The sequence below is a fragment of the Eublepharis macularius genome, chromosome 8 (genome assembly GCF_028583425.1).
Source record: "Eublepharis macularius isolate TG4126 chromosome 8, MPM_Emac_v1.0, whole genome shotgun sequence".
Lineage (NCBI taxonomy): Eukaryota > Metazoa > Chordata > Lepidosauria > Squamata > Eublepharidae > Eublepharis > Eublepharis macularius.
In genome coordinates this window covers 81823781-81843865 of record NC_072797.1, presented here as the reverse complement: position 1 = coordinate 81843865, position 20085 = coordinate 81823781, and the positions used below count along the sequence as shown (strand labels likewise).

The window sequence follows — 20085 nt, the reverse complement described above, 5'->3', positions numbered from 1 at the left end:
CCGAAAACAACTTCTGGGAATAGGTCAGGAAATTCCTACACTCCTGGCTTTCAAGAGAGGCTGTAAAACAGCTATTCTGAATATCTTTGGGAACCGCCAGAGCCTGAACAAAGAGGCAATGCCCTGTTGTTTGAGGCATGACGTTTTTAGATGGTTTTTTAAAAAAATCCTTATCTGTTGTTTAAATAATTGTTTTATCGCATTAGTTTTTTATTGTTGTTACCTGTCTTGGGTCCTGAGATGTTCAGGAACAGATGGGCATATAAATATTTTAAATAAGTGAAAGTAAATAAATTACCTTGATGCAACACACACAGCAAGCTGTTTATCAAATAATAATGTTTTTATAAACTCATATGTGTATAGATAACAAATAAGTTAAAGTGGCAAGCATCTTCTTCTAGGATAACTTTATACATTTACAGTTTATAAATCTCATCACTGCAGACTGCAATATACATACTATTTTTGAAAATTAAATGCTTTGAAGTTCACTGCCAAAACTCATCAAATGGATATCAGGCTTTACTACATATCTCACATGCACTTTCCTTGCAAATTCAAAGGTTAGTGACTCTATCGCTGACTTTTTAAGGTCATTATTTTTGATTTCACAAAATTTTAGGAGTGTTTTTATTCTTTCAAAAATCCAATTCAAGAACAATTTGGGGGTTCAGGAATATCACAATTCCATTTAAAAAAATGAAATTAAAACAAGTTTTTTGAAGCACCCTCCTAGTGGGGAAGGTAGGATAGCCAGCTGTTGCCTCATCAAAGCATCCAGCCTGGCTGAGGGCTCCTGCTCTCCCTCGCAGGCAGCAGGAGCAGAAGAAGAACCATACCCCAACAGAACTTTGGCACTGTTGCTGCCATGATACTTTACACTTTAAAATTCCACTGCTGTCAAAGGGCAATGGACCTGGCTTCCAGAGCCCAAATCTACTGCCCACTGGAAATAATTCGTGCGTGAGCGCATGTGTGCTGGTGGCAGGCAAACCTGGCCTCCAAGTCTAGACACGAGATTCCACTGGGATCAACCAAGGTTGACCTAGCCTCTGGCTTGGCGACTGCTGCCAAAATGCAGTCAAAGTGAAAATTCAGGCAAGCCGAACTAAATCAGACTAAAGTCTAAATAGCTCCGATTTATAGGTGATTATAACATATATAAAGCAAAATGTACAACACTAATTAATCCAGAGGAGTTAGCCGTGTTAGTCTGTAGTAGCAAGTCTTAAAGGTGCTACAACATTAATTAAAACTACATTTTATTCTGGAGTTAATTTGGTGTCAGGGAAGAGGGGTTAATACAAAAAGCAATTTCCCTTTGACAAGGGAAAGTGAAAGAGTAAATAGTGGAAAGCTCAGATGGAACAGAATGGAAGATTTGTATTCACTTACCGTGAAGCTTCCTTTCTCGGTGGTCCAGGCGTGGGGCAGTCCTTACTTTTGGGATATAGCTCCTCCTCTTCGAAGGCAGGGTCAGTCAGCTGATTTTGATCCTGGAGGGGAGGGGCTTGTCCCTGGAATCACCAGTCTGTTCCCAAGCCCTGACTCCCCATCACAATACCAGAAGGCAAAATAATAATCTAGGCCACAGGCATACGCTCTTTGAGGCCTGGGAGGTGGCTAGGCCTGCTTTTGTTGACATTCTGCCAACAGAAATTTTCCCTCCGAAAGAAGAAATGAAAGTGAAAGCGTACCTCACAAGTCCCGGCTGAAAGGAAAGAGAAATAAAGGAGGGCTCCTTTTTATTTAGAGTAAGCTGGCTCTGAGGCTTCTGCTACTCTTTTCTCCTCCCTCCTTCCTTTCGCTGCCCCCATTACCCACAGGATCAGTCTTACTGCAGTTCAGTTGGGGCTGCCGGGGTTGGAGCAGGTCCTCTGCTGCTGCTGGAGGCTGCTCCTTCCAAGCCTGAGGGAGTTCCCGATAATATCGGTCTCTACAACAGGCTACCACAGACTCAAACACTGCACCCTCTGGCCGTCTGAGGGGGGGGGGTCCTTCCAACCCGAAGGTGGGGAACCTCGGTGGAGTTTTGCTGTTGTGGCCATGGAACCTAGGAGCAACCTAGGGCCGTCGGCTCTAATGCTCACTGTTGCTCTGAGTGAAATGGGGGTGGGATAGGCAGTAGGGCCTTTCCTTTCCCCTGTGAGCTCCTCACTGCCTGTGGCCTTGGCCTCCCTGAGTACTGGGATTACAGGCATACGCCACCACACCCAGCTCATCTCTGGCAGTTTCTTCTTCATCAGGATCACTGTACTCTGCAGAGCGTTGCTGAAGACGTCCTGCTTGGATGGCAGGGCCAGAAAAACTGATGATTCCAGGGACAAGCCCCTCCCCTCCAGGATCAAAATCAGCTGACTGACCCTGCCTTCGGAGAGGAGGAGCTATATCCCAAAAGTAAAGACTGCCCCACTCCTAGGACCACCGGAGAATAGGACACCATTTCCTGCCCAGGATGCCTTACATGAAGTCTATATGATAAGAATACTGCAACCCTTCAATTTAACTCCTGTAGAATGCCATTTTGAGTCTTTTCTGCTATGTATGTTCTTTACATAGAAGGCCAGGAACCCTCTTGAAAGATTGCAACTGATACAGAACATTTGTCAGGGGTGGGACATTAAGAACATGTTATTCTAGTAACCAGACTTGCTTTCTATAACCACAGTTCTGTCTGGTTTCATGTATAAATTTAAAAAAAAGTCAAATTGCACCTTAAAGAACAACAATATTTATTTTTGTATGAGCATTCCGGAATCAGAGCTCCAAATGTGTGAAGAGGAAATCATTTTGGGAACTTTTATAAGAAAAACTACAGATGTGGAGAATGAATTGATTCAGACGGAGCTTTGGTGTGAATTTCAAATTGATGGATAATATACCTCGGGTCCTCAGCTTTTTTACTTCCCATTATCATCTCTATGTTTGATAAATATGTATTCTTCATCGAAACCCTGAGAATACAAAGGTTTCTCCAGTTCAATATAATGCCAGTAATAAAGATCAGAAACAGCCCCCAGTACCACAGTGAGTTGCAAAAGTTTACATCAGATCCACTGCTTTCAACAAAGGAGAAGAATATTTGCAACTCACCTGGTGATTAATACAGCTGCATCAACTGGTGACAGATCTTCACCCCAGCTTGTGGACATCTCTAAATGAATGTCATTTTTCTTACCAAATTCTTCATGTTGCCATTTGCAAAAACTCTCCAGCATTTTTTCACCATGATGTCCAATATACATGTCTGTCTGAAAGTTGTAATATTTAGTTTACTGTTATGTACATATTATCATTCTGCTTTTTAAAAACAAAAAGCATTTAAAAAACTATAGTTTGTAAATTAATTAAAAACTTTGTTTTTATGCAAAGATTTAAATATCAGTTATATTATAATCTTAGTATTTATTTGTTGTTTTTAAAGGCATTAAAATCACTGCATTCACGCTATAATGTTCCATCTTCTAAAATCTACACAAGGAAAGACTGCATTTATCCAAAGTTTAGATTATCCAAATATTTTGATTTTCTTCAGGTGATGTGGTAAACAGAATCATATTGTTTATAGAATGGTTTGAACCAAGTTACATATTTTGTTATTTTAAAAGATATATATACAGAATGCTGTATACAAAGAAAAAACTTTTCAAACACTTTTAGAGATTTATGCATGTTAAATTATCATCAAATTTAAAATAATATACTGTTTTGTGTGTGTTGTACATCTTTCCAATCACTATTTGTTTTAACAAGAAAGGTTATTATCTTGTTAACACTGCCTGGCTAATCTCCATTGTACATTCCAAGGTGCCCCTGACACTGAAATAACTGAGAAAACCCAGTCACACAAAATGTTGTGTATATAATAGAGCATATAAAAAGAGTTTCAGAAAGAAACAGGAATTTCCATGCAGTATTCATAACAAATTATAAATACAGCTGGGCATAAAGTAAAACTATAGGACTTTATCAGGACACTGGGTTGGATCAGGCATCAATAACCAGAAGAAGCATGGATTTTTGCTGTGTTCCCTGCCCACCACCCCATAGTAGTTTTTTAGGGGAAAGCTTCAATGAGGAAGAAATAGTTTGTGAAATTACCCACACCTCCCTCTTCCACAAGCAGAGTTCTCTAATGGAAGAGGGAGAAGGAGCAACTGCAACCCTTTCCCAACCTTCACTGTAGCTCTCCTCATCTTCACAGCTGTTAGTCCATATACGTTCCACAACCCTGTAAATCAACTTTCTGGAGATCAAAAAGAGATACTTAGGAAGGGAACGTGGCAACAATCACATCTGCCAGCACTTTCCACTGATGGATTGCTGGATCCCACACAGTACAAGGAAGGCTTAGACAACCAAACTTTAAGAACGTAAGAAGAGCCCTGCTGGATCAGACCAGTGGTCCATCTAGTCCAGCATCCTGTCTCACATAGTGGCCACACTGGAGGGCCAACAACAGGACATACAGGCCAAGACCTTCTCCTGATACTGCCTCTTTGCACTGGTATTCAGAGGACTGGTTAGTTTGAAATTAAAAAATGGCACTAAACCTGCACTCTCCCCCACCCAAAGACACATAAGCCAAGCATACACCACCCACACATTCACTGAATGAGTAGACAGGAAGGGCAGATACAAGCATGCTGGCCTACCTCCTCCCACCCACTACACAATCACCTGGACATCTGCAACTCTGATTCCCTGGAGGAAATGGCTGTGCATATCCCAAATGATCAGTGACACTGCTTTCCAAAGGTCATTGATCACAGGGAAAGAGATTTCATGCAGCCAGTTCCTCCACATGGTGATTGCACTGAGGCAGGGATGGAGCCAGCGAGCTCACACTCACTCTCCCTCCCCACATGTTCAGTGACTAGAGGGAGGGAGTGCAACTTTGACCACACAATGTTAATAAAACAGGCAATGTGAACACTTTTGCCCTCTTTTTAGCCTTTCATTAAAAAAGGAGGCCCCACCTTTCACGTCTTGAGAAAGCTTTATTTAAAAGCACTCCATGACACATACACACGTTTCCAGTTTAGCTCTGAGCACTGCATGTCCTATTACTATTATGGCTGCAACCAGAAGCGACAGCAAATTGAGCTTTGCCCGTGACAAGCATGAACACAGAATGTTGCTGTGGTTATATGTTTCTCTCACTCCTTCCCCCTCTCTTCCATATAGAGCGCAATTGAAACCTTCTGGGTTTGGAGGACCTTGAATCAAGCTCCCATTCATGTGTGATAGTCAAATGCAGATGACATGGGTGAACTAGAGTTTGTTACTCCTACAAAAATCAGAATTCTAAACTAAAACTAAACTGAGGTTTAGAATCCTGGTTTGTGGGAAGAAAACAACTGCAGTTTACCTGGACTCCTGAACCTAGACACCACAACAAAGCAGAACCTGATTCAAAGTTTCAAAACAAGGAAGTCTTCATCACACTCCATATGCAAGGGGTAGAGGGAGAGAGAACTTGCAAGCAAAGCAAGAAGCAATATTTAAGTTAGGCTTGACCGATTCTCCACCCCCAGACTCAATTCCCCGCCATTTCTCACCAGGCCAGTGGAGCAGGGAAAGGTGTGGGACACATTGGGGCAGTGAAGTGCATCCTGTATGCCCCCCATCACACCATGAATGATGTTATTCCTGGTCAGGTGAGAAAGTAATGGGGCGTGCCACAGGGCAATTAAACAAAAATGTAGAGTTTGGGGCTGATTTTTACTCAATTGGCCCCTGCACAGCCCATTGCACCAGGAATGGCATCACTCCTGATGCAACGGGGAGTGCTCTAGAACATGCGCACGCAAGGTAAATGCCCCCCACCTCCCACTTTTGACCCCCAGAGACCTGGCAACCCTAATGTAAGTCTATCTGTAATTGTAATGTTATGTATGGTATACATTATAATGGAACAGTCTGTTCCCCCATTTGTGTATATTGGTTTAGTGGAGTCCTTGCTCACTTAGTTCTGTTTCTTAATTAAAAGTGTAGACTGCATGAGCTCCCTTGTCCTGAAACCAGTTGCTCCCATTCCTGTATCTCCTTGCTAATAAATGGGTGATGTTTTGAATACACCTGTTTCTGCTGTGTGAACCTTAGAGTAGAAATGTATCTTACACCTGATCTGCAGATAAAAGGGGACATCACAGTAATCTAAACATAGTCTGTATATATATTTCTGTTTATTTTAATGACCTCACACAGAAAATGGTAATGCAGTACTTCCTTACTGGAGTCTCATGAAGTAGAACAAGCTTAGTCACTCGAAGGTTCACTTGAACTCCAAGGCTCTTGTGTTGGAAAAGATTAAACACCTAAAAACAAGAAGTTAGCACTTAATAAAGTAAGTTATTACTAAAAATTAATGAAGAAAAGGTTATTATCTTCTGTCCAGGGATACACAGCCTGCCCCCTGCCCTGACTTACCTCCACCACCGGAGGCAAAGATGGGCACTGCCAAACCAGGGCTGCCACGGGCTCAGGCAGTGGAGACACCAGCCAATGAGTGAAGGCCAGCCAGAGAGCAGGGCCCCAGGTGTCACTCACAACCCTGCTGCTGCTGTGCCATCGAGGGAGAAGACAGAGGGGAGGCCCACATCACCGAGGAAGCAGGCAGCGGAGAGACCACCCAACGAACAGGGCCCCAGCTGCTGCTGCTGCTGCGTTACGGCTGCCAAGGGGCCTCATCAGCAGTGGTGACTCTACTTGCCGGCAGCAGTCTCAGCCCAGCCCACAGAACGCTCATGGGCACGCTGCCATTGGCAGCAGTCGAGGCGGTGCTGCCAGGGGAAGCCCCAGCGCAACATCTCATCCAGTGGGACGTTTGGAGAGTTCCAGGCAGCCCTGTCCTGCAGAGCCAGTCTGAATGGCCAGTAGGGAGGCCGAGAATGGGGGAGAGAGCCCATGGAAGCCCCCAACTGGGCTTGCGCCCCCTCAGTCAGTCAAGGGAGGAAGGGCATAGGTTGGAGCTTGGGGGAGGTGTGGTGGTTCACCGGGGTGGCCCCCATAAAGGCAGGCCTCCCAGGTGGGCTAGGGAGGAAGATGACCATGCAGCTGACAGGAGAACGAAACAGAGGGAAGAAATCAGGTCACGCAGCAGGTGAGAGAGGACACAGCCCGTCTTCCTCCATTTCTGAGGCTCGTCCGACGATCTATCTGAGCCAGCAAGCCAACCTGGAGGGAAAACCCCCCAGGCTGCAATGCCCCCACAGCAGAGCCTGACATCTTCTAATTGTGTAGCCTTTGCTTTTCTTTTTCCACATAGTATCCCTGATACAGTATTCTGTTTTGGACACAGGAGTTCTAATTTAGAGGTGAGTAGAAGATCACTCACAAGTGACCAGTCACTTTGCGCTCAATTAAAAGCAGCTTTTTGCCGTCTTCCAGTATTGCTTTAATCACTTTCTTATCCTTCCATAGCAGCTTCTCTCTTGCTCCTTTTTTGGACAAAGGAGAGGGACACACACGAAGCCCATTTTTGCTCTGGATAGGAAAATGATAACATCAGCACCCTTTCCCATCTGCTTCTCTGCCTCTTCCTTCATGCTTTAGTTTAAAAACTAATGAACCATTAGTTTTCATACTAAAACTATATAATATACTTTTTTGTTCTGGAAACTTCCAAAGGTCCCTACCATATTAAGAATTGTCAGAATAAATCTTCTAGCTGCATCTGCTCCATGATAAGAAACCATAGCTGGATCCGCAATTACTACAGTCTCCACATTAAATTCTTGAGGTAATTTATAGGAATATCTTTTTCCTCGTCCACCTTCTGCTCCTTTTTGACCCCTGGATTTTCTTTTCTCTGCAACAGAAATGCAACACAAAATTATGTATACTTCATTCATTTTAATCAGATGTGTATCACATTATTTTTTGAACATTTTTTTATGAATATGAGTAAGATATTTTTAAAACAAAACTTTAACATTTGCAAGTGTGCTCTTTGGTAGACTCTCCTTTTTCAAGATTAATGCTATGCATATAGTTAGATGAGCTAATACATGAAAGTTATCTTACAGCTACTACATGTTCACTGCAGAAGCAAACATATATTGAAGATCTGATGTGTACATGCTTTCTCCAGCTATATTAAGTAACTATGAATCTTTCTCACTATGTTTTTTCCAAAGAAACATGCACCAGGGAGTTGGTTCAGACACAGTTCCCTAAAGAGCATATCCAATATGCATATGAAGTTTAAAACATGCACGGACGCACATACACACGCACACACACACACACGGAAAACTGGTTGGCTACTTTCCATGTTATAGGTTAGAAGTGGATACACAAAGCATAATCTAAATTCCATATTGGTCACAATATGAATTTCAAACTCATCTTCACTTTTTTTCAGTTATAAAACATTATAAACAGAATCTTTTATTTCCTGGAAACCACTATAAAACCACTTTTATTTCCTGGAAACCACTTTACATTGTTCTACAGTTGTTCAGAAGAGAAAGAAGGAATATTAATAAAATATAATGCAGTATTTTCCATTTTCTATCCCATGACTCTTGCAAACGTAAAAGCAAGTTAATTTTGTTGCCAAAAATGTAGACTAAACCTTTTCTTAAAGTGTGATAAAGTGTTAGAAAAAATACTTTCACTGTATCAGTTCTGAAAGTCTTTTAGTGCTGGTATATCTGGAGTACTTTGTACTTTTTGTAATTTTTAATTTACAACAAAAAGACTATTATGTATACAACTGTCACATTTAATAGCCTTCTTCCATTTCAAGAGATTACTGGTTCCAGCAACATTCTCTGTTTAAAATTGCTTCACTTCCCTTTGGTCTCTCAGAAGGAATCCTTGAAAACTGAAGAGCCTCTTTAAGTGCAACCACTGCATACGAAATAAGTACAACACAGACCACACAGATGAAAGAGAAAACAAGGTTCTGTATATGGGAGGCTTAAAAAACAATGAAATCTTCTTCAATACATTACTTCAGTATTCCACTTATTATTGTGACTTAAACACACAGAAAATGGGCAAATACAATTTGCTTGCGTGATACAAGAATGAATGGTTAAAAAAATTAACTGCTCACACTGAGCTTTCATAGACAGGACAATATGGCCATACCTGCCACTTTTGAAAATCCAAGAGAAGATAAGGGGTCTTTACAATGCCATCTTATACTACTCTAAGCCCATCTACTTTCAATGGCGCTTACTCCCTTGTAGGTGTTTTAGGATTTATGTTCAGCTTCAGGAATAAGAATCTTGCAGGGACCTGTAGGTTACGTGTAGACCACATCTGATCATGGTCTCTATAGATAGAATCCTGCATGTTAAATAAAAGGTCATACAGGGTTGCCAGTTTACAGGTGGCGGCTGGTGATCTCCCAGAATTATAACTGATCTCCAGCCAACAGGGATCAATTCCTCTGGAGAAAATGGCTGCTTTCAAGGGTGGACTCTATGGCATTATACCCTGCTGAGGCCCTTTCCTTCCCAAAACTCCACCCTCTCCAGGCTCCATCCCAAATCTCCAGGAATTTTCCAATCCAGAGCTGGCAACCCTAAGGTCATAACAGAATTAATGTGCACAAACTGTACGCCTGCAAGCTTTGATCTTGATCTCCCCACCAATTCAGCTTCCCAAGTTATTCAGTTAAGAATGAAAATAATAATGAAGAATAAAGATACCATAACAAAGACAAAAAATACATTAATTTAACTGCAGAAGCAAGAGTGATCCTATCCAAATTAGGAATTGGCAAGTTTTGTTTGTAATTTGCCCTTTTGGAAACCTATTAGGAACTTCAGTTTAAAACACTTTTATTTGGAAGTTTTTCTGTCTTCAACTAAGTTTATTTCCAAGTAAAGTAGTATTTGTCCCTTTTTTGAACAGGGGCAGAAGTTCTCAGGATTTGGCACCTAGAGATAAGTTCCATAAATTCCAGTGAAACTTACTTTCAAGAAAGTGTGTTTAAGACAACAGTCCTATCTACCAGCAACTAAAACTGCATAGGAACAGGGATGCGTTCCATTTTAAGCAACAGTAATCAGAGATTAAGAAAAAGTATGACTTTGTTCTTATAAAGTGTGCCTACTGGTTTAAAATATGTTAGCAGATATTACATTACCAGTAAGAACTGCACAGTACTGACTGTGAGAAGTTGTCTTTTCAATGGCTCTTTCATGCGTGGACCTTTTACGTCTGTATACACGGTGTGCATGACCCGTCACAGCTAAAGTGTGATTGAGTGGTTCAATAAATATGAAGTCCTCATTTATCTGCAAAAAGCCCATCTGCAGAAGAAAACAAAATGAACAAACTTGTTATTAAAAGATGCTCTATCATGCAGCATACAAAAAAAAATCTTTAGAATTCTTCTTAATAGTAAAATTTGTGTTTTGGAGACTTGCTCAAAATAAATGCTCACCATCAGTTCTTCCTGCTGCTTTATCAATGCAGCATTGCAAACTGTGATGTTATGCAGGCAGGCAGAGTAGCACAGACATAAGGATGTAAGACAACAATCCTATCTGTTTCAGGAAAGATGACTATCCTGTTTTATCAGTCCCTTTCTTTCAAAACACTAAAATAAACTTCATTTATTTTGACTGGGTGGGTGGCTGGCTGCCAATAACAGATGCATTGTGAAATATCTGGAATGTTAAAAGCTTACTTAGGGATACTCAAGACATCACTGAAATATGTACATCCTCAACTATACATTAGTTTTACAATACAAGTTATCATTATCATACCATTTTTTAAACAACAACAAAAAGGCTCTAACAAAATAGTTTGTATAGAAAGGATCTAAGGGTACTTCAAATGTTACGTTTCATCCTGCATGGAAATAATCTCTGTGTAGGAAAACACAGATGTAGATCATACTATTTGAAATAAAACAGATGTGACTTTGACTCGCCTGTGCACGAACCAATTCAGATCAAACACACCCACTGGTTATTTAAATAGGGGAAAGCCTTTACAGGGTAGCTCTGCCATGCCTTCCAGTGGGCGGCCTCCCAGGCTGGGGCAACACATCTGGATAGCCCCCCAACTCTTGCAGAATTTGACTTTCAGTTGGTTATTCATTCAATAATACATCCAAGTTGGCCATCAGCCAACTTCTTAATGTTAGGTTTGATTTCTAATTGCTGTGTGCCACTTTTTTCAGGGCCGAAAGGGAAAATTCTAGGATCTGCAATTTTATTTTAGAGTAGGGTGAGTGGTATAAAATAACTTTCCATTTGCTGTCAAAACCATTGCAACCAGAGAGAATGGACAGCCTAAAATCCTGAGTGTCCCCCACCCCCAAATTTGTAGATTGTTCCTTACTGGAGGCATACGGCCCAGAAACCATCAGCATTTTATTTAAAATATCCCACCTACCTCCAATACCAGTCTTTCACAAGCTGCTTTTCTTAAAAGTACATATATCTGCAGCTTTGGAAATATGTCCAAGTTGTCAGAACATTGCTAACAACTTCATAATTGATCACATTTTGCCTTACTATGTGGCCCTGGAAGATTTCCACATTCACTACGGTCCTTGTACAAGCAGATGTGTGGGGAAAAGCTCACATTAGCACCTTGCACTTAGCATAACATAGCATATCTCAAACTGTTCTTTCACTTGCACAACACATTGTGGAAGCAATTTCTGGGCTTTATAAGATATAGGGAAGAGAGCACTAGGTATGCAGCACTAGGTATTCAGTAAGTGGAACTGCACTGAATCTGTTATGTTTCTACTTGCACATTATTAGATTCACGCCTATGTTCCTAAATTTTTGGCAGCTATATTTCATATCATCAGGATGGCATCTATACTAGCGTTCTGCAACCATTCTAACAAAAACCCTTTGGATATCTGGGACAACACATTCACAATCACATATGATTGATCCCTGGCTGCCAGCGCTAATATTTTCAGAAATAACTTGGGTAGTGTTCGCTGTTTAAGCAACTCCTACTACAATTGTCCTCTGTGGGGTTCAATCTCCAATTGCATTCACTTCACTTGCATGTTTTATTCCTTCTTGGGAGTTCAAGGATTTCAGGAAAGTTTCTGATTCAAGCACTGAAAAGATCCGGATCAAGCGAGCTTCCACAAGATTGTACATTCCATTCCTTCAGATTACTCCCAGAGCCCAAAAGTCAAGAACTTATGTTCAGTTTGAAGCCAATTCTCATGTGAACATCAGATATAGGTGCTTCCACACTGTCCATTTAAAAGGCTTCACACACCCTTCTCAGAGGTTCAGTACCTCACTTTGGAAAACTTTTCTGAGTTCAGATTTGGGAAAATGTTTATTTTAAAAAAGCTTCAAGTTGTCATATTTGCAAATCAGTCAATTATCCAGAAAACAGAGATTTGTATCCCATATGCATACTTGACCTGATCACTTTTCTTTACAGCTTCCAGGAGGGGGAACCGGTCTCCTGCTATAATAGTGCAGCAGTGGGAGAAATGGGGGAGAGGGTGACGTTGCATAACCGCTTTGCCACACTGCTCTGTCAATAAAGTTGGGGGGGATAAAATGTTGCTGCAATGCCGTCACTTCTGATTAAGCAACAAGAAATTATGTCACAGCATCATGCAATACCATGTAATACTGGCCCTACCCCCCAAAACACCCTAGCTACCGGTAACTTTCTTCTACCTCTTACACTTCCTAGTAGACTTGTTTTGCATATTTATATACTCTTTTTTCTGATACAACACTATAATTTAGCAAGAGACTAATTTCTGGGGGGGAGGGATCTTAAATATTCAAATGTGTATTATGTGCTGCCGAGTCGCCTCAGACCTATGGCGACCTTATGAATGAAAGACCTCCAAAACATCCTATCATTAACAGATTTGCTCAGATCTTGCAAACTGGAGGACGTGGCTTCTTTTACTGAGTCAAGCCATCTCGTTTTAGGTCTTCCTCTTTTCCTACTGCCTTCTACTTTTCCTAGCATTATTAACTTTTCCAGAGAATCTTGTCCTCTACAAAGTTTGTAATCTGAAATGGTAACATTGTAAGAAAACGTGTTGGCTACAATTTGATAGTCCTGCATTTGCAGAAAATTGAGCCCATCAAATCCACAACTACAGTCCAAGTAGGTATGTTATAAAATTGCATAAATTATATTTAGAACAACAATTGAGCTCCCTTTCAGCAGAAGTTGGCTCTCTTTGATGTAAAGCTTCGTCTTGCTTTTCATCAAATCCACATGATTTGGATTATATTTAACATAGCTGGTGATAATTTAAACTCTGTGTACAGGATTAGTAAATACAACTGTTTGCTAAACTCTAGCACTGAGTCACAGCAGGAATAGGATTCCCACCTTTTCGTTCCAGTCCCCTATTGATTCTTTCATTAACAGTGGTTTGGCTGCGAATCAGCACTCTACTGGTTCAAATCCCACTACTGCCATGAGCTTAGTAGGTGGCCTTGGGCAAGCCTCTCCTCTCAGCCCCAGCTCCCCAGCTGTATTGTGGGGATAATAATAACACTAACTTGTTCACCGCTCTAGGTGAGCCACTGATCTGTCTAGAAGACTGGTATATAAGCACAATTCTTCTTATTATTATTCAAATTATCCAAAACACAATCAACAATAAGCAGAGGTCACATGTTATTACTGATTGGCCTTACTAAGCTGATACAAATTTCCACTGGAGACCTAATTATCAACCAGATATCGGCGTAATATGTACGCTGTTCCAAGTAGCGTCGTCTTTTGCAGTTCTGTAGGTGTATATCAGAAAGCTGCAGTTTTTCCATATGAATTGCAAAGTTTTTTGAGATGGTTCTAAGTGCCCTGATGACAATGGGGACTACTGTTGTGTTCTTCTTCTATAGCCAGGTGGTTTCTATTGCCTGATCTCTGTATTTAATCATTTTTTCTTGTTCTTTTTCTTTGACTCTGGCATCCCTAGGAATTGCAATGTCAATTATCCAGACTTTTCAATTTTCCATGACTGTTATGTTTGTGTATTATGTTCAAGGTGCCGATCAGTTTGAATTCTGAAATCCCACAAGATCTTTACTTGTGCATTTTCTAGGACCTTTTCCACCTGATGTTCCCATGAATTCTTTGATACTGGAAAGTTATACTTTTTACGCAATGACCAATGAATCAGCTTTGCAACCCTTTCATGTCTAGCTTTGTAGTCTAGCTTTGTAGTCCATCTGTGCAATTTTGCTGCATTCAGAGACAAGGTAGGACAGAGTTTCATCTTTTTCCTGACAAAGTTGACATTTTGGATTTTCACTGATTTTCTGAATTTTGGCTTTCATAACATTTGTTTGCAATGCTTGTTCTTGTGCTGCAAAGATCAGACCTTCTGGTTCTTTCTTGATTGTACCCATCTTCAACCGTGCCCAAGTTAGGCTGTTGTCACTTTTTCCTTCAATATTTTTTAGATGTTGCCCATGTAAGGGTTTGTTCTTCCAGCCATTTAATCTATTCTCAAACTGTTTCTTCTTGTATTCAGCCTTTGTTTTGGTTGTTTTTAATATGTTCTCTGTTTTCACAACCTGAAGTAATTTTTCTGCACTTCTACTGATGTAATCATTCAGGCCTTTCTTTTCACTACCTGATGTACTTGTAACAGTCCTCTTCCACCAATTTTTTGTGGTAAATATAGCCTGTCAACATCACTTTTTGAGTGTAAAGAGTGATGCATGTTCATTAGTTTTTGCATTTTTGATCCAATTTTTCTAAATTGCTTTGTGTCCAGTCTATTATTCCAGCTGGATATCTGATCACTGGAATTGCCCATGTATTTATGGCCTTGATTGTATTTCCACCATTTAATTTTGACTTCAGAATTTTTCATACTCTTTTGATATATTCTTTCTGAGTCAGTTCTTTTACTTTCACATGCAGGATGTTATCTAATTCTAATATTCCAAGATATTTATAATTTTCATTGTTTCATAATGATTTCATAATGTCGCCTTTTTCAAGTTCTATTCCATCAATATTTTTTACTTTTCCCCGCTGCATAGAGAGTACTGCACATTTGTCTAAGCCAAATTTCATTTGAATATCATCACTGTACATTTTCACTGTATTAAGCAATGATTCAAGTTCAGTAGGACTCTTTGCATACAATTTCAAATCATCCACGTACAGGAGATGGTTTATTTTCCCAGCCTGATCAGAAATATAATAACCCATTTTTGTTTTCTCTAGGACCATTGTCAAGGGGATTAATGAGATGTTGAATAATAAAGGCAACAAGGAGTCCCCTTGAAACATACCTCTTTTGATACAAACTTTCCCACTTTCTTCACCATAGGCCATTAATATGGCTTTCCATTTTCACATATTTTCCTTAAGAAACAGCTTGATGTTTTCACTAATTCCAAAATGTCCAGACACATGTTGTTGTTGTTGATAATGATAATGATAACAATAACAATGATGATGGTGGTGATTATGTGTAGAGGGAAATAGCAATGGAGTGCTGCCCAAGGAAATTTGGAAAGACAAGATGGCAGAATATGCAGTGATGGCGAAACTGAAGAGTTATATAAATAGAAGACCAGTAAGTGAATTTGAAGAGAAATGGGGGAATTATTTTGCTTATAAAGAATAAAATAAATAAGAGGCTGAAGTTCTATAAAGTACCGACTTATCGTATATAGCTTATTAGTGCTTATAGTCTAACAAGGGGAGAAGGATATGAATATATAATTAAATATTTTATTGCTAATTGCTAAAATAGTTTGAAGATTTGGAAGCATTGATAATGTTAGGGACAAGTAGAGAGGATCGCTATATTAATGAGTTATATAAAGAGTTAAGATGAAATACTGTAGCAATTATGGAATGAGGTTTATATATTGATAAATACTGAATATAAAGCTATGATAAGATGGAAATGGTCAAATATTAATGATGAGGTAAATTGCATAATGTATTTAGTTTGTGAAGGTAAAGGTGAAAATACTCAGTAGCTGGAATAGTATACGTTTTCTTTATTTTAATATTGATTAACTCTGATTAAGATACGTTACTTTTGAGTACTCTGTATTTCATTAACTCTTGTAGTGCAAAATCCTACCCCTCCTTTGACCCTGTAACTCCCCCTTTTTTCTGTACCCTCTTTATTTTGGAAATATTAAAAAAATTAAAACAAAAAGCAATGGAGTGCTGTCTCTTCCCTCCCCACACCCCTCAATCACTGGCTCATGAGCATGGAGTCTCTGTGTGTGAGAAGAGTACATGCATACATGACAACATCCCCTGTAATAGCCTTTTCCCAATCACAAGGATAGCAACTGTGTTTGTACAATTCCCATATGCACAGACCAAGTTGGCAATTGTGCATATGCAGGGGGCAGGACCAGGACATTCATGTTTTCCTCCATAAGCAACATTTCAGGGGGTATTTGGGGATGCAGCAGGAGAGGAGAACCAAGAAAGTCAAGCTCAGAGAGAATAAATCTTCCATCCATGGATAAACTAAGGTAGATACAAGCACTTAGTTGCCTTTGAATTCTATAAAATTAGCTAAGAGATTTTCTTCCCCAATCATCAGATAAGATAACAAAAACTTTTTGCTCTGTAGTTCTTTGCTTATACTCTTCATATCATTTGGTGCACCTGTTAAACAAATCACTAATGTCATTCATCTGATCTGTGGAGTAAGTCAAACATAACAGAATAATGTAAAATAATAAATGAAATCTAAGTGAATCTAAGAAAGATACTTTGAAAGTCCAAACTTGAATTACTTACTTAAACTGAGAATCCCCAAAGGCCCATGAATGTGCACATATGTACAGGATGGTAGAAGGATGCAAACTTTCTAATATCAGCCCCTTGCACTTAATCAAATACAATTCCAGGCAACTATTCAAGGAAACATTTACAGCTTCCCACTATGGCTGAAGGCCGGTTGCCAGCAGGCATTGTTGCAAACCACCTTTCTGAACAGTGGAAGGAGAATTATTTTTTTAAAAACCTGTCTGCATTGTGTATGCCATGATATCGTGTCTGGGGAAAACCCAACTCTAGGAATAGCTGAAAATTCTATGATTTTACCAGAGTTTCTGGCAATTCCAGATTTTACCACAGTTTCTGGCAATTCCAGATTTTACCACAGTTTCTGGCAATTCCATCATGGCGCATACCACACCATGCCCCCTCTTGTCCCTGATCCCCAAACACCCACAGGTTGCCACGGCCTGGCTAACCTAAGCACAAGAGATTTGTACAGGGTGGTGTGTAAAACTTCCACATGCAGAAGACGGCATATGCCCCTTAGAATCCTAGTCAATAAGGAATGTTAATTTATTACAATAGGTTGCTGATTCGTTGTGAAAAAGTTAGGTAGCAATCTAGTCAACTGCTATTGCTTTCAATGACAGAGAGTTAAACACATGTTTAAATCCTTATCATTGAAATAATTGGAATTTCAAACTACTTAACTTTAAGCTGAATCATGCTGTAGGTTTTGAAATTTTATTTTAGAAATTACACAAATAGATCAATACATCATAGAACATCATTATCAAGTTTGCATTAGAAGTCAAGAAATACAATTAAAAATCTATAGTATTGGTTTGTAAATGATCCTGTATTTGTAATCCAGATTGAAAGAATTCAAGCAAATAACATCAGTTGTCATACCCTTAAAACAGTATAAGGACTAAAGTTGGGCACAAAACGGGGGGGGGGGGGGAATGAAACGAGAGTTTCACATTTCATCGAGTTCCACAAATCACAGAACACAAACTTGCACAAAATTGTCCCGTTTCACAATACAATTAATTAGTTTTGTGATTCATCAGAACCCAGGGCACTTCAATGGCCCCCTTCATACCCAGAGATGCCAAACTTGCAGGGAGACTTCAGCAGGCTCTTCTCCAGCCACCCTCCAAGTAGCTCTCTTCAGGCTCTCTTTGCTGATTTCCCCCTCCTGTCCTCCTGCTTTCTGCCACTGCTGGAAGAAAAGTCAAGCAAAGCGGATCTGCTTGGGTTTTCCTCTCTTCAGGTTCTCTTTGCTGACTTTTCCTTCCCATTCTCCTGCTGCTCTGACATGCCATCCCCCCACCTCCAAGTTCTCAAAGGAAAAGCAGAGCAGATCTGCTCAGTAGCTTGGGGGCGGGGAGTGGGAAGACATGTCAGAGCAGCAGGAGGATGGGAGGTGGAGAGTCAGAGAAGGGTTCCTGAAACTGGCAAGCAGCGAGCAGCAGCAGCAGGAGCTGCTGAGGCTGCTACTGCCGCTGCTGCTCCACCATCCTGTTCTTAAAAACAGAGAAGGGAAACAGAGAGAAGGAGGAGTCTCTGACTACAGTTCCTAGGTAAACTTGTACAGACCTGCATTGCTCAGCTCTCAGGTTGGCAAGGAGAGCTGCCTATCAAGGTTATGGAGGCTAAGATTGGGGTTTCCACAGTAACAAAAGATCTGCAGACATTCCTGGCCTATGTTGCCTAGGGAATCAATGGATCAGTGCCAGCCTATCTGGCAGCACAAAGCATTCATGAATCAAATGAATTGGCCCCAGAAGTTGTGGATTTCATGAAAAACGCAGCCCCACAAAATGCGTTTTCGCGATACATCAATCGGCCCAATGCGTCATGAAATTTGATTCGTATTTTGATTCGTGCCCATGCCTAATAAGGACAGGTCATGCTAGATCTATGTACTGTATTAGATGAATACTGAAATCCTATTTATACTATGGATGCCAACCAAGTACACATTTACTTAATCATGTTATAAAATACCAATTGAGACGTTTGGGCTAATTTCCTTCTTTTGCTATATTTTTGCTGTTTATATCACACTAGCTTGATGCCCGTGCTTCGCTACAGTATTTAACTACTTTAAGTCCAATTATAATACTTATGGGTATGTAACGTTTTTTGGTTTGTGCAGGGGTTGAGTTGGTGTCCGGGGACGGGCCTCCCCTCCCTCTTCGCCGCCGCCCCCCGCAGCCCCGCAAGCCCCGAAACTCACCCGGCTGCGGCGGCGGACGAGCGCGACGGCGGCAGCAGGACCGATGACCCGGGCGGAGGCCGCTGCTGCACCGCGGAGGGGGCCGCGGCGGCGACGACCCAGGCAAGCGGGAGCCTCACGGGGAGGGCAAGCCAACGGCCCGGCGGGCCGGCGGGGTGGGCGCCACCAATACGGGCGGCCCCAATCCCGCGGCGGCGGACGCGGCAGAGGCGAGGCGGCGCAGCCGCGAGGCCCACGCTCGCAGGCCCCAGCCCCGCCCGGTGCCCCGAGGCAGGGGGGAGGCGGGAGCGGAGTCCGGCAGCGGCAGGCAATAGGCCAGCCCGTCCGCCTGCCGGGGAAGCGAGGGGCTGGCGCCCAATGGCGGCCCAGGGGCAGGAGGGGGGAGTGCCTGGCCTCCCACCCAGGAAGGGCTGGAGCCAGGTGTTGCTGCCAGCGTTGGCCCAGATAATGAGGCTCACCTGGGACGCTGGTGACTGGGGAGCGGGGCGGGGCTGCCCCTAGAGAGGGAGGGGATAAAAGGGGCCAAGAGCTTCCCGGCCGGGGAGGAGAAACAGGGAGGCTGTCCTGAGGAAAGGACCATCCCTGGGCCCAGAGGCTGTGCTTGCCTGCCACCGCACATGGCTTAACAGCCCTGGGACCATCTGAGGCCAATCAGAAGGGAAGCTGGGACCCCTGGAGCCAGCATACAGGCCGCTTGCCCGGCCTGGGTAGCAATGGGACCCCTCTGGACCCGCCGGCTGCACAGACCGCACTCCCGCCACAGCGGACCCGACGGATGCGGCGCCCCCTGCTGACGGAGAAACTCACAGTTGGTTTTGTCATATAATAGCATAGTACCCAAGCTTCACAAAAGTATTTGAATAAAGTGAAGTGTGTTGATGCTGAAAACTGATGAAGTGAAATTCGAAATGTAACAGTTATTTAAGAAATTTTTAAAAGGAAAAGATTGTAATGCAATAAATAAAGTGAAGAATATGTACAACCATTTTTTTTCTACTGAAGGACCTCTTTGTAGACCATGCTGGAGGTTTTCCCCTCAGGTGCTAGGATCACTCTGGAGCAGGCCACGTAGAACTGCCCATGTGAGAAGCAATCCTCCCTCAAGTCAATTCCTGCCACCTTCAGTG

The 20085-nt window shown here is 41.7% G+C and overlaps 1 protein-coding gene across 1 annotated transcript in view; it reads right to left on the bottom strand.

Annotated features, from left to right (window-relative positions):
• The window catches only part of ADAMTS19 (ADAM metallopeptidase with thrombospondin type 1 motif 19), a 177015-nt gene that overhangs the window by 124789 nt on the left and 32141 nt on the right, over positions 1-20085 (bottom strand). The window contains exons 3-6 of the mRNA XM_054987442.1: positions 10112-10277; positions 7644-7816; positions 6240-6323; positions 3097-3254 (exon numbers count right to left, since the gene is read on the bottom strand). Coding sequence (XP_054843417.1) covers positions 3097-3254; positions 6240-6323; positions 7644-7816; positions 10112-10277 — 581 coding nt within the window. The remainder of the gene's footprint in view (positions 1-3096; positions 3255-6239; positions 6324-7643; positions 7817-10111; positions 10278-20085) is intronic.